This window comes from Lithobates pipiens, unplaced genomic scaffold (genome assembly GCF_037356315.1).
Source record: "Lithobates pipiens isolate NorthernLeopardFrog02 unplaced genomic scaffold, aLitPip1_a1.2 Scaffold_16, whole genome shotgun sequence".
In the NCBI taxonomy this organism is placed as follows: domain Eukaryota; kingdom Metazoa; phylum Chordata; class Amphibia; order Anura; family Ranidae; genus Lithobates; species Lithobates pipiens.
This window is the reverse complement of record NW_027507748.1, coordinates 44,606,670-44,631,450: the sequence shown is the minus strand read 5'-3', so window position 1 is coordinate 44,631,450 and position 24,781 is coordinate 44,606,670. Positions and strand designations below refer to the sequence as shown.

The 24,781-nt window shown below is 42.4% G+C and overlaps 1 protein-coding gene across 7 annotated transcripts in view; it reads right to left on the bottom strand.

Moving 5' to 3' along the window:
- Positions 1–2,479: 2,479 nt before the first annotated feature.
- LOC143981749 (uncharacterized) overlaps positions 2,480–24,781 on the bottom strand; it is a 70,642-nt gene continuing 48,340 nt past the window's right edge. For all 7 annotated transcript variants that reach the window (XM_077479817.1, XM_077479819.1, XM_077479820.1 and 4 more), the window contains 7 exons: positions 20,888–21,034; positions 19,507–19,650; positions 19,198–19,344; positions 17,541–17,684; positions 15,669–15,815; positions 8,559–8,702; positions 2,480–2,640 (listed from right to left, as the gene is read on the bottom strand). In XM_077479817.1, the coding sequence (XP_077335943.1) occupies positions 2,618–2,640; positions 8,559–8,702; positions 15,669–15,815; positions 17,541–17,684; positions 19,198–19,344; positions 19,507–19,650; positions 20,888–21,034 (896 nt within the window). In that variant the 3' untranslated portion in view covers positions 2,480–2,617. The remainder of the gene's footprint in view (positions 2,641–8,558; positions 8,703–15,668; positions 15,816–17,540; positions 17,685–19,197; positions 19,345–19,506; positions 19,651–20,887; positions 21,035–24,781) is intronic.

The following is a 24,781-nucleotide window of genomic DNA, read 5'->3' as shown; positions in this document are numbered from 1 at the left end:
AGCTGGAGGGAGAGAACAGAATGCTGGGAGAAGTGACATATAGCCTGTGCTGGGGATGAGTCTCTTGGGACCACCGCCTTCAGCTAGGAACAGGGACCCGGATGCTCAGAGGGTCTTGAGGAGTGCCCCGGCCTAGTCAGTAAGGAGAGCTTTTTGGTGGATATGTGAGAGGATCTCCCTTCCACCAGCTTCCTGTCGGCCAAGTAACCATAGGGGGTCCCCCTCAGTATCCTGTGTGCAGATCCTGCTGAACCCCAGCGTTGAAAGGTGTGCAGACAGGCGCCTTTCTCTGGCAACAGATTCCACAGCAGGGGCCTAGCCTAGGATTTCCTATTCCCTCCAGCCTGGTATCTTCAGGATTGAGAGGTGAGAGGGTAAAAACACACCCTATAGCTACACTGCATAGTTTCATAGTTAGGTTGAATAAAGACACCAGTCCATCCAGTTCAACCTGAGTGAGTGTCTACAATTGTCCCTATCCTTGTACATTGCACACTCACATCGGTCCTTACCCTCAAGGAGCCCACAATCCAAGGTCCCCATTCATATACTACGGCCAATTTTGGACAGAAGCCAATTAACCTACCTGCATGTCTTTGAAGTGTGGGAGGAAACCGGAGGAAACCCACTCAGGCACAGGGAGAACATGCAAACTCCAGGCAGGTAGTGTCATGGTTGGGATTTGATCCAGCGACCCTTCTTACTGCTAGGGGAGAGTGCTAACCACTACACCACTGTGCATGCAGGCACCTTTATTCCAATTCTTTGCACTACATTTTTAACAAGGAGACACTTTGCACATGCTATTTGCAGTATTTGATGCCATTACACAGAAATCTCCTCTATGCCCTTGTAAAGCTAGCTGAAGACATTGGACATCTATATCATAGGTTGGACTTGATGGACTTGTGTCTTTTTTCAACCTCACCTAATATGTAACTATGTAACATAATCAGGACTTCTACACCCCCTCCCCTTACACACACACACTTAACCACTTCCCACCCGGCCAATGCACATATACGGCCGGGTGGGAGCGTCTACTTCTGATAGGACGTTCAGGAACGTCCTTCAGAAGGAGCGGGATCGCGCGCGGGATCGTGTCCCGATCGTGTCCCGATGTGCTCGTGTCACCCGGACACGGCGCATCTCAGATCGGCAGGAGGGCTCTGTGATTGGCCCTCCTGATCACATGACGGCTGTGTGCAATCACGGCCGTCATGTGATGTAAACAAACAGCCGGTTGCTAGGCAATCGGCTCCTCCTCTCCTCACACAGAAGTCATCGCTGAGGAGAGGAGAGCAGATCGCTGCAGCCGGCTGATGATCAGTGAGTATGAACTGTTTTTTACAGCTTTTTACTCACTGATCATCAGTCTAGTGTAAACACACAACACACCACACAGTATAAACACAATGTCCCCACACATGTCCCCAAAACACACATGTCCCCAAAACATACATGTCCCCAAATAATAAAAACACATGCCCCTAATAATAAAAACATGTCCTCCACATATGTCCCACTAAAATCACATGTCCTAATGATTATCTGCACACATATGTACGTGATCACCTGCACACATATGTACATGATCATTTGCGTACATATGTCCGTGATCACACAAACCAATTATTATACACTTAACAGAATTTTTTTTTACCAAAAACATGTAGCAGAATACATTTTGGCTTAAATTTATGACAAAATTTGATTTTATTGGATTTCTTTTAAAATAGAAAAAAGAAAATATTGTTTTTTTTCCAAATTTCTGCTTTTTTTGCGCTTATATCGCAAAAAATAAAAAAACGGAGTCGTGAATAAATAACACCAAAATAAAGCTCTATTTGTGCGAACAAAATGATAAAAATTTCATTTGGGTACAGTGTAGCATGACCGCGCAATTGTCACTGAAAGCGCTAGAGCGATGAAAGCTGAAAATTGGGCTGGGAAGGAAGGGGGCGAAAGTGCCCGGTATTGTAGTGGTTAAAGGACGTTGTTTACCTGCCCATATTAAAGGAGAACTCTTCTCAGATACTAAATGTTATATTTTGAGTAATCTGTTGGGATACGCTTGTATTTCAGAGTTTGTTTGGGCTTTTAGCTTCAGGAGTTAAAGGGAGTAGTCTGACATAAAGAAGTTCATGCTCCTTCCCTTTTCCTTACCTGTTGTCATAGGTTCTACCAGTTGCTACTTTTAATTTTACTGAAATTCTGTATGCATCATCTTGCTGTTTGCGTGTGCCAAGTTTGAGAGTTTAATACTAAAAACATATTTGCCTAAGCCATTATTCTTTGCTCTGTCTGTTTGCAGAACTTTAGGTAAAATACTTGATGACTATGTCGCAAGCCTGGTATCTGTGTACTTGAATCGCCATATTGAAATATGATCTTACATCGGATACTTATAATCTAGAAAATGAAGAGTCCTTCTTACCGACCAAAGTCTTACTATGTCAACATAAGAAAACACTGAATATGATGCCCAAAATGTATTTATTAAAGTATTTTTTGAATAAGTGAATAGATCATGTAAAATAAATAAAATCCATTCTTCATAAGTATTGCCAAATTAATTGGGAAGCTCATTAACTTCAGACACAAACTTCATGGGTTTTCAAGCTGTGCCACTCTTGCCTCCTGCAAAATGTCAAAGAAGTAGAGGTGAGTAGCTTTGATTCTTCATTTTACAATTTACTATTACAGGATTAGTAAAGTTTTCTTACCCTCATTGAGAGACGCAGCGGTCGATTGAAGATCAATCAGAGCCAGTTGGTTACTCCGCCTATTTCTGACTGATCTTCTGTCATCAGCTGTGTCTCTCCATGAAAAGTGTATCAAATACTTACCATCAATTTCCTCTCCTGCTCCCTACCCATAGCATCATAGCTATCTTCTGTATTCTGCCAAGTAGTAGGCAACAGGAAAATGGAATATTTTATCAAATATTTACCATAATTTTTCCTTCCTGGTGCCTATCCAAGGCAGCATATAAAGGATAGGTATGCTGCCATGTAGGCACCAGGAGAATAATTTTACAAAAATGTTTTTTTTTTTCGTTTTGGATAGAATAGAGAATGAAGGTTTTTATTGCTGTGTATTACAACATTTTATATCTGTCACCAAAGTTGAGGGTACATCTTCCAATGAGGATATCTGTTTTGCTGTCAGCTGTCCAAGAGGAGAACTTTATAAAGTTTTTTTTCTCTCACTTCCTGTTACATCTCAGAGACAGGAAGTAAAAGAAAATCTTTCCAAAGGGGAGCAGACAGTGTAAAATATATTGAAGTTGGTTGTAAACTCTATACTCTATCCAAAACTGAAGAATAGTACTGAACCTTATTTGTCATATAGCTGGCCAACCCTTTATTTTATGAAGTCTTCCTGTAATCGTGCTATATTCTTTATATCCTAATTGTGTATCAAACAAAAAAGGCGAGCTCTTAATTTCAAACTCTATATGATGGATAAACAAATTGAACAGCATTGGCCCCAAGGCAGAACCCTGGGGCACACCCCTCACAACTTTAGTCCATTCAGAGAATGTGTCATTTATCACTGATCTCTGGGCCCATTTATGTAATCAGTTTCCTATTCCTGTACATACAATTTCATCAACTTCAATAGACCTTATGTTTTACATTGATAAAAATTTATAAGGTATAGTATCAAATGAAAATCTGGATAAAACATGTTCATTGGACTTCCTGCTTCTAATGTACTTCCTCAACAGGTTGCTTTGACAAGAATGATCCTTCATAAATCCATGCTGGTTGTCACTTATGATATCTCTATTACAGTCAAATTTCTTGATAGCTGTAAAGAAACAAGTCCCAAAAATGGATATTGATCACAGAGTCACCCGTATGGAAGAGAATACTTAAGAGAATCTTTTACATTAAGTACTGGTCCTTATTGGTCGGTGTATATATGCATTCCATGTCCAATAAAGACCAATCCATGATGTAAAGGATTCCCTCAAGCATTCTCTTCCATGAAAGCACCTTATGTGATCAATGATAATTTTTGGGGCTTGTTTTCTCACACTTATCCTTCTTGGAATCCAACCACCTTCCCAGCTCAGGATCATCCAAAAAGTAAACCAGACAAGCATCAAGGGAGACCTATATCAGCATGGAAACAGATATATTCTCTGCAGGCCTGATTATCTAGTTGCTTGGCCTTCTCCAAAATGGGTGTCTTGCAACTCTACCAATTTGAGTAATGGTTCCATATTACTTTTTAAATGTATACAACTCAATACAAAACACAAATACTACACTCGGAAGGATCTCCCCTGGGGCTCTATATTCCCCATTTCTCTTGTTCAGTCTCTATTATAGTTTCCTGGTATACATCTTGATCCTTTTTTGTAATTTGATATCAAATTTGCTCTATGCCAATCAGTTGGTGCCCTTCCAATCTGTAAGAAAAAAGCAGCTTGGCTATAACTGAACTAAGTTCCCTAAGGACTCAAGGGTGGAAGGCATCTTGTCCTGGTAATTTTTTCTCATTAAATCGGGAGTCCCGCAACTTTTTTTTTTTTAAGTCAGCAGCTGCAAATGCTGCAGCTGCTGACTTTTAAAATAAGCACAATCACCTGTCCCAGAGTCCAGCGACGTTGGCACCCGAGATCGAACCGTCCCTTGGTTCTCAGATGCTGCCACTGCCATCTTCAATAAGGTAATCAGTAAATTAAGCCTTGTGACTTCACTTCCTGGTTCCCTACTGCGCATGCGCGAGTCACCCAGCGCAATTTGAATGGTCCCTGCTGTCTCTGGGACCCGTGTGTGTTCCAGCAGACAGTGTGGTGGGATAGGAAGAGGCATAGACCCCCGTGGGAGTCTATGCCTGGAAGTGGGTGCAAATATCTGTCTTAGACAAGTATCTGCACCCCCCTCCCCCCTGAAAGGGGCCAAATGTGACACCGAAGGGTTCCGAAAAAGCGTAGGTTCAATTTTTTTGTGAACCTACGCTTTAAGTTTGTCTAGTCTCTTTTCTACCTGGGCTTCTGTCTTCAGCAGATGTGCCTTTATTGAAATGCCATTAGTAAAACGCCACCCCAGTTAGATTAAGTAAATTTCATTTTTGGCCTTCTGTTGTAATCACAGAAGCAGGGATTATGTAGTTTGGTCTGTTCAAGGCTTTACAGGCTAGGAGTTTGCTTCTCCCTGCCTCTAGAAGCTTCTAGAGCTTAGGAAAGGAGAATTCAAATAAGCAGCCAGAATATTTAGCAGAACCTGTCCAATCACTGGGTTGCTGTACCCAGATGGTGGTTGAAGATGCTGTTAAATAGTCTGCAGCCCTGAGGAGATTTTTTTTCCCCCCTGTGGGGATGGTCCTGCAGGCTGAGAGGAAGGAAGACTGGTTATCCCTCGACCCTCCCTTCTGGGCTGGAGACTGGAATACTTTGTTGGAGGCACATGCATCTCTGGACTGTCTTTTTGCCTTAAACTCGTTAATAGAGCCTCTTTATCTGCACTAAAGCTAGTTCATGGTCCCCAGTCATGAACCATATCCTACCCAAACCCATCCTAATGTTATTGTGCTTCATGGTCACCAGCCTTGAGCCATGGAATATTTAGGTGTGCCTATGTTAGTGCTACTACTGCTTAGTGAACGGTGTTGTCTGCCATTGCTACTTCTTGTTTTGGAGTATCCTACATCACCCCAGATCTCCCCTCCCAAGTTATACTAAAAAAATAAACTTCCAAAAAAGACAAAAAACCCTAGACTGATTTTTGAGCCAGAATGGATGGACTGATGTTGGGTGCCTGGCTGCTTTGCACTGTTTTGGAGAAATAACCTGTCTAATCTCAGCAGCCTCTTCGGGGGTAGCTCTAACTTAGTACTACTGTTACAACTATCAGAGACATTTTTTTTTACCTGTAAATACTGAAAATAAATGATTCAATTCAGCTGCCTTTTCCATGTCATACGTGACCAACTTAATCTGTTATGGGGCCTATCTGTTTTTTCTGTTTACTTTTGCTGACCCAATCTTCAGCCTTAATCAACAGTCAGACAAGTAGCATTTTCAGAAGGAGAGCTCATTAATTGCAGCCTCAATGTCTATTTCAGTGCTATAGGAGAATATGGTTACAATTGAATTGCTGTATTATCTAAACTCTCCATAAGAGGTCACTACAGCACTTTGGAACAGCATAGCAAACTGATATACCACTTAAAGACCAGGCCTCCTTTTCAGACTCGGTGTTTACAAGTTAAAAAAAGTTTTTTTGCTAGAAAATTATTTAGAACCCCCAAACATTATATATATATTTTTTCTAACACCCTAGAAAATAAAATGGCTGTCATTGCAATACTTTTTGTCACACCGTATTTGTGCAGCGGTCTTACAAGCGCACTTTTTGGGGAAAAATTAAATTTTTTGAATAAAAAAAAGAAAACATCAGTAAAGTTAGCCCATTTTTTTTTATATCGTGAAATATAATGTTATGCTGAGCAAATTGATACCCAACATGTCATGCTTCAAAATTGCGACCGCTTGTGGAATGGCGTCAAACTTTTACCCTTAAAAATCTCCATAGGAGACGTTTAAAAAATTCTACAGGTTGCATGTTTTAAGTTACAGAGGAGGTCTAGGGCTAGAATGATTGCTCTTGCTATAACGATCACGGCGATACCTCACATGTGTGGTTTAACCACCGTTTTCATATGTGGGCGCTACTCACATATGCGTCCGCTTCTGCGTGCGAGGTCTTCGGGACAGGGCACTTAAAACATTTTTTTTTTTATTATTTGTTTTATTTTATTTTATTTATTTTTACACTGTTTAAAAAAAAAAAAAAAAAAATGGGTCACTTTTATTCCTATTGTAAACATTCCTTGTAAAAGAAAAAAACATGACAAGTCCTCTTAAATATGAGATCTGGGGTCAAAAAGTCCTCAGATCTCATAATTGGACATAAATGCAATAAAAGAAAAAACAAAAACAATTTTATCATTAAAAAAAATGACAACAAAAAATGTGCCTTTAAGACGTATGGGCTGAAGTGACGTTTTGACGTTGCTTCCACCCTGCTATGGTATGGCCACAGACAGGTCCCGATCGCCTCTGCTTCTGCCGACAGCTCCGCTAAGCGGAGGGTGAGGGAAATAGGTGGGAAGGAGGGTGGCCACTCTCCCGTCGCCGATAACAGTGATCTCACGGCCACAGAGGTCACAATCTGCCACAGAGACCACCATTATTGTACACAGAACCACCGACTCCAAAGATGGATACCTCGGTTGTGGCAGCAGCTGCTGCCGTTACTGAGATATCCATCTTCAAAGCGCTGACATATTTGTACAGGAGCCAGTCAGCAAGTGGTTAAAGTAAAAAGTTCCACTAGAGGAATCCTTTTTGTAGATATTTAAAGTATCTGCATTTGAACACAAAATCAGTTGGGAAAAGGTAGGACTGTACATTCCACAGACTTTACAAGCTGGACCAAGCAGTCCCTCACTAATCTATTCAGGAAGAAGAGAGCCACAAGACCGAGGGGTAAGGTAAGTAAAAAACTTATCTCTGTGCCCCTAGACTAAATAAGTTAACCCTTGCAGTGCAGGGATGGGTGCATTGCAAGGATAAATTATATCCTGTATTTTATCAAATTTCTCGAGTTCAGTTTTAAAGAGGTAGTAAAGCCTGCTCTGTGATTTTTACCTACCTACCTATAATAAGGCTTACCTGTAAGTACAATGAATATCTCCTGGGTTCAGCCAGTGGCATCACCGATGCATGGGCTGTGAAGGTCTGGCATAGCTTGCCGGAACTTCAGGGCTTCGTGCCAGAATAAAAGGCGACATCATCGTGGGTCCGGCCAATCACACAGCCGGAGAGTGTGAACCCGGAAGAAAGACTAGGCCTAGCCTAGCCCTCTTGGCAGTGCGGCACTGGAGGGTTTCATTGTAAGGTAGGTATTTCATAATGTGCTAGTATGTGCCATTGTCTTACAGGTGTTTTGTTTTTTTAAAGCCAACTGTGGTTTACTACCACTTTAATCCCCTGCAACTCTGGTTCTGTTACAATTGACTCCACAATCAACAAAGAAATAACTGATTTACATGAAGTATAGTAATGTAGACAAAAACTCACCCAAGCTCTACCGCATGATTGTAGAATTATGAGCTGAATAACGGTGCTCAGGCTTGTTGTATCCCATAAACATCAAAATAGCAAGAAATGCCGGCAACTCGATTGCTTCTTCTTAAATATTTATTGAGCACTAACAGCAGTGTGACATCTAAAGTGCTAACATGTTTTGGCCGGAGCCCTCCTCATGAGAAAGGCTCCGGCCGAAACATGTTAGCATTGCTATAATGAAGTCTAGTACAGCAGTTTTGCCTGTTACTGCTATGTGAACAAGGGAAATACATTCAAACTGGCAATATTTCATAAAAGAAAAAAAAAAAAAAAAAAAAAAAAAAAAAATATATATATATATATATATATATATATATATATATATATATATATATATATATATATATATATATATATATATATATATATATATTACAAGTATTAATATCTCAAGGGGTGTGGCGGTTACCTTTACTCTGTGGGGAGAAGCACCATGGGACATTAGGAGTGCTGGAGTCGAAGCAGCAGCCTTTGGAATGGCATGTGGTCACACTGATCCCTGGGTAGCCGCAGTCTTGCCTCTGACTGGGAGCCACTGAGCATTCAGCGTTATCTGGTAGATAAATTACAATATAGACAATAGATCAGACAGAGCTCATTTTTAATGCTTATATATCCTTAAACTATGCACTTCACAACATGGACAAAATGCATGGACAATCAAATACAATATAAGTTGTTAGGCTCATTCTCAACACATTTATATGCATTTTTAAAGCTCATGACTAACTATATTATATAGACTATTGCTAAACCATCCACATCTACAGTAATCTAAACTACACTAACCTCCTTCCCATTCACAGCTGCATACTTACCCTGGTTCTAGACTATGGCTTTTCTATTGTTTACAATCCATCCAACAAAAGTCTCTTTACCAATGACCAAGCTCCCATAACCTTTAATAGAGTCTTATACCAAGCTTCTATAATACAAACCTGCCTTTCCCAACCTGTTTACCCCAGAGAAACCCCTAAAATAATTTTAAAGTCACAGGGGAACCCTTACTTAAACTCATAAATTGGGAGTGTTGGCAGTCAATAGGAACGTCAGGAGCGCATACTGAAAATGCTCCTGTTCTTTGACAGCAGCTGGCCTGATACCAGCATCCTGGTTTCCACTGTGTCTGTCCACCTGCAATGTGATTGATGTGGCCAGTCTCTGGGTGGAGATCAAACCTGATTTAAGCCAGCCAAGCCTGCAGTCTCATGCTTGTGATAGTGCTGGTTACATGTGCTCAAGCTGCCTGTTTGTCTGTCCTGTTCTGCTGTTTGGATTCCCTTGTTGACGACCTTGGATTGGATATCTGACTATTCTCTGAACTCTGTTTGCCTTTTGACTATGGATTGACCCTGACTATTCTGAACCTTGCCTGCCTTGTATCTGGGCTGCATTGAACCACTCTGCCTGTGCGCCAACCTCAAGTACCTGTTTGCTTTCGCTGCCCTCGGGGTGGTGGGCAGGCACCATAGCATTGTGTATAAGTCCTGGAGGCAACTGAGTACATGTAGGCAGGCTAGACATGTGCTGAACTGGAAAATTTGTTTAGTTTTGGATAGATTTGTTATGTTACCAATTTCATTTTATTATGGAATTCATTTAGTTTGGTTTAAGAATTTGTTTAGTTTCTTTAAATTTTCATTAAATTTCATTTAGTTTTCATTAAAAATTGTTTAACCACTTCAGGACCGCCGTATTGCCATTGTACGTCAGCACAATGGCACAGGCAGGCAGAATCACGTACATCTACGCGATTGCCTTCCAGCGGGTGGGGGGTCCCATCGGACCCCCTCCCGCTGGATACGGCGGTCCGATTCGGTCCAGGAGCGCTCCGTGATGAGGGGATGGCCGTTCGTTTTCGGCCACCCCCTCTGGATCGCTCCTGGCCAATGAGAAGCTTCCTCCCCTGTGTATTGTTTACACAGGAAGGAGGAAGTGATGTCATTCTCCTCGGGGCGGTCTTTTTGACCGGACTACAAGGAGAAGAGTAAAAGTAAGTCTGCACGAACACTACACTGACATGTAGGTACACACAGGCACACAAACCCCCCCCGATCGCCCCCCGATCCCCCCCCCGCCCCCCCTCCCCCCCCAGTCACAGTGTCACTGATTGCATTGATCATTTCTTTACTGATCAATGCATTCAGTGTCAGTTGTGACAGTAAAAACTGTCAGGACAGTTAGTGTTAGGTCCAGGGTAGCCCCCTATCACCCCCCAATAAAGATTTAACCCCCTGATTGCCCCTAGAGTTAACCCTTTCACCCCCTTTTGCCAGTGTCACTAAGCGATCATTTTTCTGATCGCTGCATGTGTCGCTAGTGTCGCTAGGTAGCTAGTTATTTTTTTAGGTTCACCGCCAGGTTTTTATATCGCTAGGTACCCCGATATACTACCCAATAATGTTTTTAACCCCCTGATTGCCGCTAGTTAACCCTTTCACCCCCTTTTGCCAGTGTCACTAAGCGATCGTTTTTCTGATCGCTGCATTAGTGTCGCTACAGTCGCTAGGTAGCTAGTTATTTTTTTAGGTTCACCGCCAGGTTTTTATAGCGCTAGGTACCCCGATATACTACCCAATAATGTTTTTAACCCCCTGATTGCCGCTAGTTAACCCTTTCACCCCCTTTTGCCAGTGTCACTAAGCGATCATTTTTCTGATCGCTGCATGTGTCGCTAGGTAGCTAGTTATTTTTTTAGGTTCACCGCCAGGTTTTTATATCGCTAGGTACCCCGATATACTACCCAATAATGTTTTTAACCCCCTGATTGCCGCTAGTTAACCCTTTCACCCCCTTTTGCCAGTGTCACTAAGCGATCGTTTTTCTGATCGCTGCATTAGTGTCGCTACAGTCGCTAGGTAGCTAGTTATTTTTTTAGGTTCACCGCCAGGTTTTTATAGCGCTAGGTACCCCGATATACTACCCAATAATGGTTTTAACCCCCTGATTTCCGCTAGTTAACCCTTTCACCCCCTTTTGCCAGTGTCACTAAGCGATAATTTTTCTGAACGCTGCATCAGTGTCGCTAGTGTCGCTAGGTAGCTAGTTAACTAGGCTCCCAAAAAGTCCCCCACATGTGGTATCCCCGTACTCGGGAGAAGCAGCAGAATTTATTTTGGGGTGTAATTTGACTTCTGCCCATAGCATGTGTGAGCAATATATCATTTAGTGACAACTTTGTGCAAAAAAAAAAAAGTTTGTAATATTCCCGCAACTTTTGGCAAAATATAAAATATTCCATGGACTCAACATGCCTCTCAGTAAATAGCTTGGGGTGTCTACTTTCCAAAATGGGGTCATTTGGGGGGGTTTTGTGCTATTTTGGCATTTTATGGCCTTCGAAACTGTGATAGGTAGTGAGGAGTTAAATCAAAAATTTGCACCCTTAGAAATCCTGAAGGTGGTGATTGGTTTTCGGGGTGCCGTGCGCGACTAGACTCCCAAAAAGTCCCACACATGTGGTATCCCCGTACTCGGGAGAAGCAGCAGAATGTATTTTGGGGTGTCATTTCACATATAACCATGGCATGTGTGAGCAATATATCATTTAGTGACAACTTTTTGTAAAAAAAATTTTTTTTTTTTTTTTTTGTCATTATTCAATCCCTTAGGACAAAAAAAATAAATATTCAATGGGCTCAACATACCCATCAGCAATTTCCTTGGGGTGTCTACTTTCCAAAATGGGGTCATTTGGGGGGGATTTGTACTGCCCTGCCATTTTAGCACCTCAAGAAATGAGATCGGCAGTCATAAATTAAAAGCTGTGTAAATTTCAGAAAATGTACTCTAGTTTGTAGACGCTATAACTTTTGCGCAAACCAAAAAATATACGCTTATTGACATTTTTTTTACTAAAGACATGTGGCTGAATAAATTTTGCCCTCAATGTATGACTAAAATTTAGTTTATTCGATTTTTCTTATAACAAAAAGAAGAAAATATCTTTTTTTTTCAAAATTTTCGCTCTTTTTTCATTTATATCGCAAAAAAAAAAAATCGCAGAGGCAATCAAATACCATCAAAAGAAAGCTCTATTTGTGGGAAGAAAAGGACGCAAATTTCGTTTGGGTGCAATATTGCATGACCGCGCAATTAACAGTTAAAGCAGCGCAGTGCGAAATTGCAAAAAGACCTCTGGTCCTTAAGGTGTTTATTGGTCCGGAACTGAAGTGGTTAATTTATTAGTTTTCTAACAAATTCCAACTCTTCAGAATGATTATATTATTATTATATTATAATTCAGATCTATGTGATGTCACGTCAGAAGGGGCGGTGCCACCGGGTGACGTAGCCGTCTGGCCCCACCCCTTGCCTATATAAGAACTGTCAAAGTGAAGAGTGGGCAGGCGGCGGGTAGCCTCCCAGGCTTTTTTTTGTTTTGTTTTAATAAAGGACTTGTCAAAAACAGTTTCTTGTGGTTTTTACTTTTTGACACTTTTTTGGTGAATGGGTAGGGGTATGATGTACCTGATACCCATTCACATGGGGGGGACGAGAGCTGGGGACCCTCTGCCCCAAAGCACCCACCCCATGTTGAGTGCAGGTGGGTCTGGTATGGATTTTTGGGACCCCACGCCGTTTAAAAAAAAATTGGCATGGGGATTTCCTTCAGGACCTGGTATGGACTGGGGAAGGGGCGCCCTATGCCGTTTTTTAAAACATTTTTCTATTGCAGGGCAATTGCCAGCATTCTTTATCTTATCATTCATCTGTCATTGGGGAAGCCAGCTCATGGTTGTTAAGGACTGCTTAAAGTTGTTGTAAACCTTTGTGTTTTTTCACCTTAATGCATCCTATGCATTAAGATTAAGGTGAAAAAACACCTGGAAGTGACCGCCCCCCCCTGTTTTACTTACCTGAGCCCTGGAACTTCACCCAGGGTGACATGCTGTCCCTCTGCCCGGGGTTCTCGGCTCTTGATTGGATAGATTGATAGCAGCTCAGCCATTGGCCCCCGCTGCTGTCAATCAAATCCAATGACGTGGGCGCCAGGGGGGCAGGGCCGAGTCATACAATCGGCAGCTAGGTATCCTGCAAGGTAACCTTTGCCGCAGAGGAATCCCAGAAGATGGTGTTTGGGGCCACACTGTGCAAAACAATCTGCACAGTGGAGGTAAGTATGACTTTTTTTTTTTTTTAAATAATCAAAACTTTTCAATCACTTTAACAACCAGCTATTTCTTGACACAGAATTTGAGTCGATTGATTGATCGCTTTTCGACCAATCCAAATTCGAATATTTCTGAAAAGTTGGAATTTTTTTAGAAAACTAACACACAAAACAAAATTTGTTACTGTTCATTACTATTTCATGTGAGATTCGGATACATTCAGATCTCAGAATAACCAAAAATTTGTCCAAAATTGTATTCAGACTGAAACGAATTGCACATGTCTAATGTAGGCCCGCTTGCCTTATGGGAAAGGGGGCTGCTATAGGTGAAGAACACAGCTCAAGGAACCTCTAGAGCAGCCTTTTTAAACTAGTGGGTCAATGGGGAAAATGCCCCTTACATTGGTAGTCAGGGTAAAAATGTAACCCTTAAAGACAGCTAAAAAGATCATTGCTGTCTTTCAAATGGCATTGGCCTTGGAACTAACCAGACATCAGACCAGACACATCAGTTTACTCAGTCCTCCACACATCAAAGTCCCCCACTTCACAGTTTTCCCTTCAAAGTAGTGTTCTCAGGCCCCCTTCACATCACCCCACCCTCTTCACAGTAGTGTACTGAATCCCCTTTACATAGCACACCCCCCTTCGTTCACAGAAGTGTCCTCACTACCCTTTCAAATCATCACTCCCCCACAGTAGTGTCCGCTGCCCCCTTAACATCAATCCCTCCCCCCCACCTCCACACACACACACACCTCAGCACTGCCCCCTTCACATCACCCACCCACCCTCACATCACAAATCCTCCCCCCAAGCAGTAGTGGGCTCTGCTACCTTCACATCATCTGCCCCCCTTCAGATCACCTGCCCCCACCCCCCTCTACATCACCCCCCCCCACAGTACTGCCCCTCTTCACATCACTGGCCCCCCTCACATCACCCCCCCACCACATCACTGGCCCCCTTCATATCAACCCTCCCCACACACACAGAACTGCCCCTCACATCACAAATCCCCCCCACAGTAGTGTGATCTGCCCTCTTCACATCACCTGCATCCCCTTTTGCATCACCCTTACATCACAAATCCCCCACTAGTGTGCTCGGCACTCTTCAGTCCCCTACAGCAGTGGTCATCAACCCCGTCCTCAGGGCCCACTAACAGGCCAGATTTTATGTATTACCTTGGGGAGATGCAGACTAGAATACTGCAATCTCTGAGCAGCAATTGATATCACCTGTCATGTATTTCAGTTATCTTGCAAACCTGGCCTGTTAGTGGGCCCTGGGGACAGGAGTTGACGACCACTGTCCTACACTGTGCAGGTTTAGGAGATATTCATTATGCCTAAAGGTAAGCCTTATAATGCAGTGGTCATCAACCCTGTCCTCAGGTTTGCAAGATAACTGAAATACATCACAGGTGATATCATTTGCTGCTAAGTGATTGCATTATTCTAGTCTGCATCCCCCCAAGGTAATACATAAAACCTGGCCTGTTAGTGGGCCCTGAGGACAGGGTTGATGACCACTGCCCTACAGCACTGCCCTATCTCAAATCACAGCCTGCCATATCCCCCCCCCCCCCCACAGCACTGCCTACCTTCACAGCCCCCCGCAGCACTAACCCCCCTTTACTCCCCCCCCCCCCCACAGTAGTGTGCTTTGCCCTCTTTATATTCAGCTGGCCTCCCCCCCTCCAGCACTGTCTCCTCTCACATCACCCCCCCCCCTCCTGTAGTGTCCTCTGCCCTTAATTTTCCTACCTTAGTAATAGTAATATGCCAGGTGCGGGAGGCACAGCTCTGCATTGGGGATTCATATTAACCAGCAAGTGATTGGTTGCTAGTACCACCCTACATCCTAGCCACCAATCACTCGCTGGTTAATATGAAAAGTTAACAGCCAGCAGGTCTCCTCGCTCCCGTCCATTGCCCAGCTGTGCCTCCCGAAGCCAGCTTATTACCAGCACTCAGCTTATTACCTGCCCCCCAATGCAGAGCTGTGCCTCCCGCACCCGGCATTTTGCCATCCTGCCTCCCGACATGCAGAGAATGACAGTGGCCAAGGCTGGGGAACAAAAGCTGCTATTAAAAAAGCGACCCGGGTCTGGATGGGACAGTGGCTTGGTCCACATCTGGACTGCGGTCTGCCATTTAGTGATGCCCGCAATAAAACAATAAATACCCATTTTGGCAATACTGGAGCATATATTAATATTGGCAAACATGGAATTCTCCTTTAAGCTGCCAGCAGCAGTAGTGCAATAAGTAGTAAGCCTTGCTGGTCTAGCCACAGCAAACATCCATGACGGTTAAATCTGTTCTGCTTACTGCTCTTTCACAAATTGTTAAGATGATTTTGCCATGATTACATAAATGGAATGGCACTGCACTGTACCTTGTGTCAGAGAGTAAAAGCACCAATTCACCCCAGGGATGCTGGAATCAAAGCAGCAGTTCCTACTGGCACATTGTGAGGCACTGATCCCAGGATATCCACAGTTCCTCCTCAGATAAGGAGAGCCGCCACATATATGGGCTGGATCTAAAGGCAAAACAAATACACAAACATGGTAATAGCTGGGCCAGAGAAAGCTTTAACAATGAAAAGATTTGTTATAAGGTCTAAAGCCTTGTACACACGATCAAACTTTCCGACAACAAAACCGTGGTATTTTGTCCAAAGGGTGTTGGCTCAAACTTGTCTTGCATACACACGGTCACACAAATGTTTGCCAACAATTACGAATGTAGTGACGTACTAGATGTACTACGTGTTTTTTCAGCACTTTAGCGCCACCCTTTGGGCTCCTTCTGCTAATTTCCTGTTAGTAGAAGTTTAGTGAGTGTTGGGGTATTTATCGGCGTATAACACGCACTGGCGTATAACACGCACCCCAAGTTTAGGAGGGAATTTAAAATAAAAAAACTTTTAGGAGGGAAGTTTAAGGAAAAAAACTTACATTTAAATGCCCATCAATGCAGCCTTGTCAGTGTCATTTGCAGCCTTGCATTGCAGCTTTGTCAGTCATTTGCTGCCTTCCATTGTAGCCTTGTCAATCATTTGCAGCCTTGCATTGCAGCCTTGTCAATCATTTGCAGCCTTGCGCCTTTTGCAAGCCACGGAGAATGGTCGAGTGTGGCCAAAAATAGCCGAGAACGGCCGAGTGCGGCTGAAAATAGCCAAAAGCCGCCGAGAACGGCAGAGAAGCTTAGAAACGGCGGGGTATCGGCGTATAACACCCACCCACAATTTTCCCCTGATTTTAAGGGGAAAAAAGTGCGTGTTATATGCCGATAAATACGGTAATTTGCGCTTTTCTTTTCGCATTTTTCATTTATCGCTTTTCATTTTGTACTTTTCAGTTAGTTTCTGAACGGTCATTCGTCAACCAGACATGTTGCGGAATCGGAGGAGATAACGTGTTATTTATTATTGGTCTTGGAGTTATTGCTTTGACATTATTTTTTGGGTTGAATAATGATTTGATTTGATAAATTGTCTATATTTTTGAATGCATAGAATGCACTTTTTGGTTATTTTCTATTGGCAGATAGCATGTCAAATTTTTTTTTTAATGCACAATAAAAAAAATTGTGGAGAATAATACTTGCTATGTGTTTTACTTCAAATGACAGTTTGGGAGTAGGCAGTTACATTTAAAAAAAAATACAATGTAAAATTGTATCTTTGTTCTTAAAAACTATGGGATAATGGTGTTGTGGTAACATAATAATATTATTCTTGATATCACTAGAAAAAAAAAACCTTTGAAAATTTGTTTGCAAAAACTCCATCAATATCACCAGCAAAAGCTTCATTATTATCCCATTAAAGAAGAAGAAAATGTGCGCTGCATTTGGAGATTTCATAATTTGCCGCGTCACAAATGTTAATTCTCCATTATGATCACTATTTTACAAGACTAACCGCTTCTGCTTCCGAGCATGCTTGTTTGTACTTTGGACTTTTGTCCGACGGACTTGTGCACACACGATTGGAAAATCCAACAACAGACATTTGTCGGCGGAAAATTCGAGAACATGCTAGCCAGCATTTGTTGGTGGAAAGTCAGACAATTAACCGATGGAGCATACGCATGGTCGGATTTACCATCAACAACCTCACATCCAACATTTCCCGTCAGAAAAGCAGATCGTGTGTACAGGGCATACGTGTTCTTATGTTTCCAGCCTAGACATTACTGTATATTATGATTTATCAGGTTAGAAAAAATATTATAAGATGATGTTTATTATTGCATCTTACCTTGGCCTTTTGGATTGAAGCACCATTTAACCCCACGAAGAGATGAGTTAAAGCAGCATCCATTAGAATAGCACTGCTTTTCAGTAATTCCTGGATATCCACAGTCTGTTCTGTTGGTTGGACTCACTGAGCACTGAGCCTTATCTGTAGCAGACAAAACAGAAGTAAGAACAGATTATTAGACTATTGAGAAGGGAGAAATGGGACAGAATGGTAGAAGTGCAGAGATAGGTATGGGCTATCCTTTTAGCTCAGGTAGCATTGAATCTTATCTGTAGCTGATACAGTAGAAGTGGGAACAGGTTTTTAGACTATTGGGAAGAGGGGAATTTGACAAAAGAGAAGAAATTCAGAAATAGGTATAGGCTATCAAGCTGTCATGGACTTTGGTAGACCCTCTGTGCTGACAAAGTCAGCAGTCGACAGCAGTCAGGAATGGGGTTAGAACGAGGAATGTCACCAGCATACCATGGGTCTCCATAAAATGGGTCCAAAGCTCTAATCACATAGTTACAGCAAAAAGCAAAGTTTCGGAGCCTCGCAGGACCCCTTCATCACATGCCCAATGAAGGGGTCCAGTGAGGCTCTGAAACGTTGTGGTTTGCTGTAATGAGGTGATAACAGAATAAAGCTTTGAACCCATTTTTTGGAGACCCATGGGGGTTGATTTACTAAAGGCAAATAGACTGTGCACTTTGTGCAAGCACAGTTGCTCCAGAGTTTAGTAAATGAGCAGAAGCTCTGCTGACTTCTATCATCCACTCATGTGCAAGCAAAAATGCAGTTTATTTTCCTTACATGTGTTACATAGTTAGTAAGGTTGAATAAAGACCCAAATGAGTGTCTACAATTGTCCCTATCCCTGTACATTTTACACTCACACCAGTCCCTACCCTCAAGGAGCCCACAATCCAAGTTCCCAATTCTTATACTAGGGCAAATTTTAGACAGAAGCCAATTAACCTACCAGCATGTCTTTGGAGTGTGGGAGGAAACTGGAGTACCCAGAGGAAACCCACGCTGGCACAGGGAGAACATGCAAATTCCAGGCAGGTAGAGTCATGGTTGGGATTTGAACCAGTGACCCTTTTTACTTCTATGTGAGAGTGCTAACCACTACACCCCTGTGCCACCTACTCTTTCAAAGTGACTTTGTTTACTAAGCTCTAGAGCAACTGCACTTGCAAAGTGCACAGTCTATTTAGTTAGCCTTTAGTAAATCAACCCCACGGTGTTCTGGTAACATTCCTCATTCTGATTGCCCATGGTTCCAGCCGGTGGTTGCTTCAGCACCCACTTAAACATACAGCCACTTTCACAGGAATGTGTACATTGGGAAGAGTGTGTTGGAATCTTAAAAATGGGGTTAGGAAAAATCCTCAAACAGGCAGGCTGTCAGCATGTAGGCAGGTGCAGTCTATAGTCCCCACTGTAGATGGGGCTAGACCGAAGTGGCTTGGTTCTTCTTTGACTTCCTGCGATCACCGGGAGATATCTGTCCGATGTGACCCTAGTGGCCATCTTGGGTCAGGCAGAGTCTGATTCTATTCATAACAGATGTACACTACATGGTGGTCATATCTGCTCTGCTTACAGTTAGTGAGCTGTTAAGACAACTTTGCCATGATCATGTACAGCAAGTGGCATTGCGCTGTACCTTCTGCTTGAGAGTAGAAGCACCAGTTCACACCAGGGATGCTGGAATCAAAGCAGCAGTTCCTGCTGGCGCATTGAGCGGCGCTAATCCCAGGATACCCACAGTTCCTCCTCTGATAGGGTGAGCCGCCACACTCCTCGGCTTTTTCTAAGGGTGAACAAAATAAACATAGTTGGTAATAGCTGGGAAGCCAACTGCAAAGATCTGTTATAATGTATAAGTGTTCTCACGTCCTAGACATGTACAGTAAATTATGGTTTCTCATTTCAGAGAAATTATTGCAAGTTTATGTTTAATATTGCATCTTACTTAGGCCATTTGGATAGAAGCACCATTTAACCCCGGGAAGACTTGAGTTGAAGCAACATCCCCTAGAATAGCATTCCTTGTCTGTAATTCCTGGATATCCACAGTCTGTTCTGTCCGCTGGACTCACCGAGCACTGAGCTTTATCTGTAGCAAACAAAGTGGAAGTAAGAACATATTTTTACTAATAGGAAAGGAGGGACAGAAGGGTAGAAGTGCAGAGATACAGTAGGTATGGGTTATCAAGCTATCATAGACTCTCTGTGTTGCCAAAGTCAACAGCCAGCAACAGTCAGGAATGGTGTTAGAGAAAGCCCTCCAACAGATAGGCAGAGAAACAGCAAACAACTAAACGCAATACCAAATCAATAGGAAAACATTCGTTTACAGCATTAGCTGCCAACAGCAGCAGCACAATTATTAGCTAATCAAGCTGCAGCAAACATACATGGTGGGCAAACCTGCTCTGCTAACTATTTCTTTGTAAAGTGTTAGTGGCCTGCTAGGACACCCTTGCTTTGCACATCAAGCAGTTTAGTGTAACAGAACCAGATGATGGGTCCATTACCACTTTTTGTTGTCACTTGAGCAACACACAAAGCTCACTGTGATTTGCTTGCAAGGGGCCCACCAGTATTCCCAAGGTTGCCAAGAGGAATCCTCCACACATTGACTCTCTGAGACACCATGGGAGAAAACCAGCTTGGCCTGACCAGAATCCAGGACTTCCACACTTAGCCTGTTCTTGCTGTGAAGTCAAGTCCCAACTAGGCCATACCCAAGAGTAGTCCCCCGTTGATACAGAATACCACACTAGGCGCCTTAGGAAGGAAGTTTACTTAACTTTAGAATAATAATGTTATAATCAACCATACAAGACTATGGTGGCACCCAACGTGAACAAGAGTACAGCAGGTCTTAAAGCACAGAGATGAGGAGAGTGATGAGACTCACGTCCTAGCAGTGGGTAGAATATGGTCCTTGGGAGAAATACAATCTGTCTAGTCCATATGCTTCCCCTCGAGGGGGGAGCTCATGTTAAAATGGCTCTTGACGGCATTGTTCCACATGGATGGGCCTTAAATAACAAAAAATGGTCGCTCCCTAAACAGGCTGAAGGTTGCACACACTAACTCTAGCATGCCCCATGCTTCCCATCAATCCTTTTTAAATAACCATCTAGGAACACTAATGATAGCCAGGGCAAGGTTGCCAAGCAAACTAAAGCAGGATACTACTACCTTAAAGGACTTCTATCCCAGTCACTGCCTAAATTACACTTCCCACCACTCATTTTGGGGTGTCTAGAGGAACTACAACAGGGATCCCTCTAAGTACATCACATTCACAACCTGCACTCCTTTATATAAGCACTATACTGTACCCAATGCCTGAGAGTAGAAGCACCAATTCACGCCAGGGATGCTGGAATCAAAACAGCAGTCTCTCCTGGCGCATTCGGAAGCACTGATTCCTGGGTAGCCACAATTCCTTCTTTGGTATGGAGAACCACCACACTCCTGTTTTGTCCCTGTGAAAATAAAAAATAAAAATAAAATAAAAAGTACAGTGCATATATGGCTACATTACTATGTTGTAAATATTGGTTATTTGATATGGCTTTTAGTGGGTGGCTTTCTAGCTGTTGTATGTTAAAACATGGTGTACTGCTTTCAGTTGCCATTCACTTTAAATGGCACTTCAACACACCATACAATCACACCCCAATGCAGGTACATTACTTGCAATGCAAACATCAATTTTTTTTTTTTTTTTTGTGCATGTCCTATTTTGTATGTTGTGGTGTGTTGGCAGGCCAGACGGTAATACACCATAACCCACTGGTCAGCTTGTAGGCAGATGCAGTCTATTTTCCCCAGAGCAGATGGCGCTCAATCACAGTGGCCCTGTTGTTGGGGAGGAAGCCAGGAGGAACAAGGTTCCTCTATGGTTTGCTTGGTCACTGGGGAAGCTATCCCATTGGATGCTGCTGACCCCATGTGACCAGAGCAGCCATCTTGGGTAAGGCAAAACCTATTTAGGGTCCTGGCTCCCAGGTTTTAGAGAGTGGACAGAATAGGGACAGGTACTCCATCTGCAAGGGACAGTAGCAGTGCTAGGAAAAGGTTCTTGATGAGCATGGTAAGCATAGGGCCTAATCTCTTTGGGCAGATTCTTGATTGGGACCAGACAGCCAGGCCGCATTCAGTCCCCTCTAAATAGACGCTGTCATTCCAGTTGAACTCTACTCCTGTCACGCTACGGAACTGTGAGTAAGCCCAACTGAGTGGTTGTCCTGCCAGGCTTGTTGTGAACTCAAAAGGTACCAAGAAACAAAAATTAGGTGTTTTGAGGTGCAAAACAATCAGATCCAATTAATATTACAAATTTCATAATTTTATTTAAACAAGCATTGTTAAAAAAGACAATAATATTTAAAACTAGAGCACGAAAGAATCATGTGGTCATTATAATCGTTAATTTTTAAGACTTCCAAGAAGCACATCAAACCCACCAAAGACCCCAACCAAATAAAGAAAACATCATCAATAAATCTCTTCCAGACAGGTATATGCCAGCCTGTACCTGGGGGGGTGGGGGCTGTGACCTATTCTGAAGAGAGGATTTGCAGGAACATTTGAGCAATATACCTGTGTGGAAGGTATATTCCTCAATATTGATTATGTTTTCTTTATTTGGTTGGGGTCTTTGGAGGGTTTGATGTGCTTCTTGGAAGCCTTAAAAATTAACGATTATAATCTTAAGTTTACTTCTACCTTCCATCAAAAGACTGTACATTTCTTGGATATCGAGATTTGAAAGAACGACAATGGGAGCTAGGGTTCCACCCTCTAAAGAAAACCATCATCAGGTAACCCTATTCTTAATGCAAATAGTTCCCACCCGATACCTTTGGTATCAAGTATACCATATAGTCAATATCTGCACCTAAAACGTAATTGATCTAAACAGGAAGATTTTGTGAGGGAGTCTAAAGCATTATAACAACATCTTAAAAAGAGAGGGTACAGTAAGACTCTACTAAAGAGAGCCTATCAGTGGGCCAACAGACAAGATAGCAACTCCCTAATACACGGATCAAGATTGAAGACAGAGGATAGTAATGTAAGATTGATTACACGCTATTCTGGGCAGCAAAGTCAGGTTCGAAAAATAATAAGCACCGTTTGAGGGCAGATGAAAAAGTTGCCAAACATATTAAGGAATACCCAGAAATTATATTTAGGAGATTGGAAACATTAAGAGATAAATTAGTCCATAGTTATCATGTACATTCTAGGAAGAAAGGATTTTCCAAAGTTGGTGGTACTGCCAAATGTGGCAAATGTAACTTCTGCCAATATTTAGGAGGCACAGGAAATGTAGTTGCCCAATGACAGAATGTATAGACCTCACTTCTTGGCTAATTACCAATCGCTAGGTATCATGTACTATATGTAATGCCAATGTGGTATGTTCTACGTTGGAAAGACAAAGAGGCCATTTTTCCATAGAATTAGGGATCACGTTGGATTGGTAAATGCAAAGAAGTTTGAGAGTCCTATCAGTTTTCACATGGGGCTTTACCACCAATTTGATGCTACAAAGATGAATTTTTTTTTTGCCTTGGAATATATCCCCCTATGAGAGAGGGGGTGATGTAGACAAATTGCTTATACAGCCTTGGTGAGAAACAAAATGGATTTTCAATTAAATTTCTATTAAACATCCAGGGTTAAATGATGGGTTAAGTTTTAAGCTCTTTCTATAGATCTAACCATGACAGTAGTATGATTTTGTCATCCTAAGGAGCTTTGGTTTTCAATCTCCTTTTTCACCCATTACTTTTACACTTATGAATTAAGGGGTTTTAGGCAATGGTTAATCTGCATTTCTAATGTTCAAATCTACTATATTATTTTTGTGCAGTTCTTCTGATGGTGTTACTCTGACTACTGATTTTGGTATATAATTTTTTATTTATTTTTTCCTTACAACGGTCTTGCCCCATTAAAAATGGAGTCTGGTTCGAGTGCAGGTTGTCTAGTGTATTTACAAATTAATTCCCATGCTGCTACCATCAAAGGGCTGTTTTGACCTCTGTGGGATGTTTAGGGGAGAGAGTAAGTCTTGGTGGGTATTCTCACTATGGCTGCCCTTCCCCTCCTTTCCCTAGTCTTTACAACGCCGCTGTGTGGGTTCATTCCCTAGGCTATGTTGCAATGTGGTCCCGGGAGATGGATCATGTGCTAGAACCAAAGTAAGAGCAAAAGGAGTATCAAGATGGCCATGGAGTGTTCGCACATGCACACAACGTAGCCACGAACGAAGGGGAGTAACTAATAGAGTCAGGGAAAACTGAGTTTCTAAAATGGCCGCAGCAGATTCACACATGCGTGGAACGCCGCCGCGAGTGTTTCCTTGTCTCTGTCTTGATGGGAGACAGTGGTGTTGATTTGGGATCAGCCAATGAGTGCTTGTATCATAGCAGTGACGTCAGACGCAAATTAAGTTAATACTGAAGACCCTCAGGGTGTAGTTGATTCTGTAGTGGCCGATCGCCCTGTATGGTACCTGCAGGATTTTTTATCCAAGGAGAAAAGTAAGTTGTTTCTGTGTAGGGGTATGGCAACCTGATTCCAGCTTATTCTTGAACCGTGCTATGCTCTTTGACATTAATCTATTACCCCACCCACACCTAACTGTGTTTTCATTTTCTCCATCAGCTCATTCCCCACAGTTATTACCTTTTGTTTCAACTTGACCCTCCCTTCTAGATTGTAAGCTCTAACGAGCAGGGCCCTCTTATCCCTCCTGTATTGATTTGTATTGTAAGTGTGTACTGTCTGCCCTCATATTGTAAAGCGCTGCGCAAACTGTTGGCGCTATATAAATCCTGAATAATAATAATATCATTCCTTTATAGGGGATACTCCCTTGGGATAGATTAATCAATCTTTGATCTTCCCTGGATTAATGGTATCATATTGATAGTAAGGAAAGGAATATGGTTATCTACAATGAAGGAAGTGTTTGTATAAGAGGAACGTGCCAAAATCAATGTTATACCTATCTAGAAAAATCTTAGTTTTATAAGAAAAGTCTGTGTTGAATCATGTTTTTTAGATAGCACAGTCCCTCTGAAGTTTACCATAAGTATATGAAGTATAGGTTTTGGGAGTGATATAATTACCAACCTGTGAATTCCTTGACTTTCTATCACAACAGGGTAGGTTAAAGTTGAACTATAGTATGGTCAGAATGATTGGCTTAATGG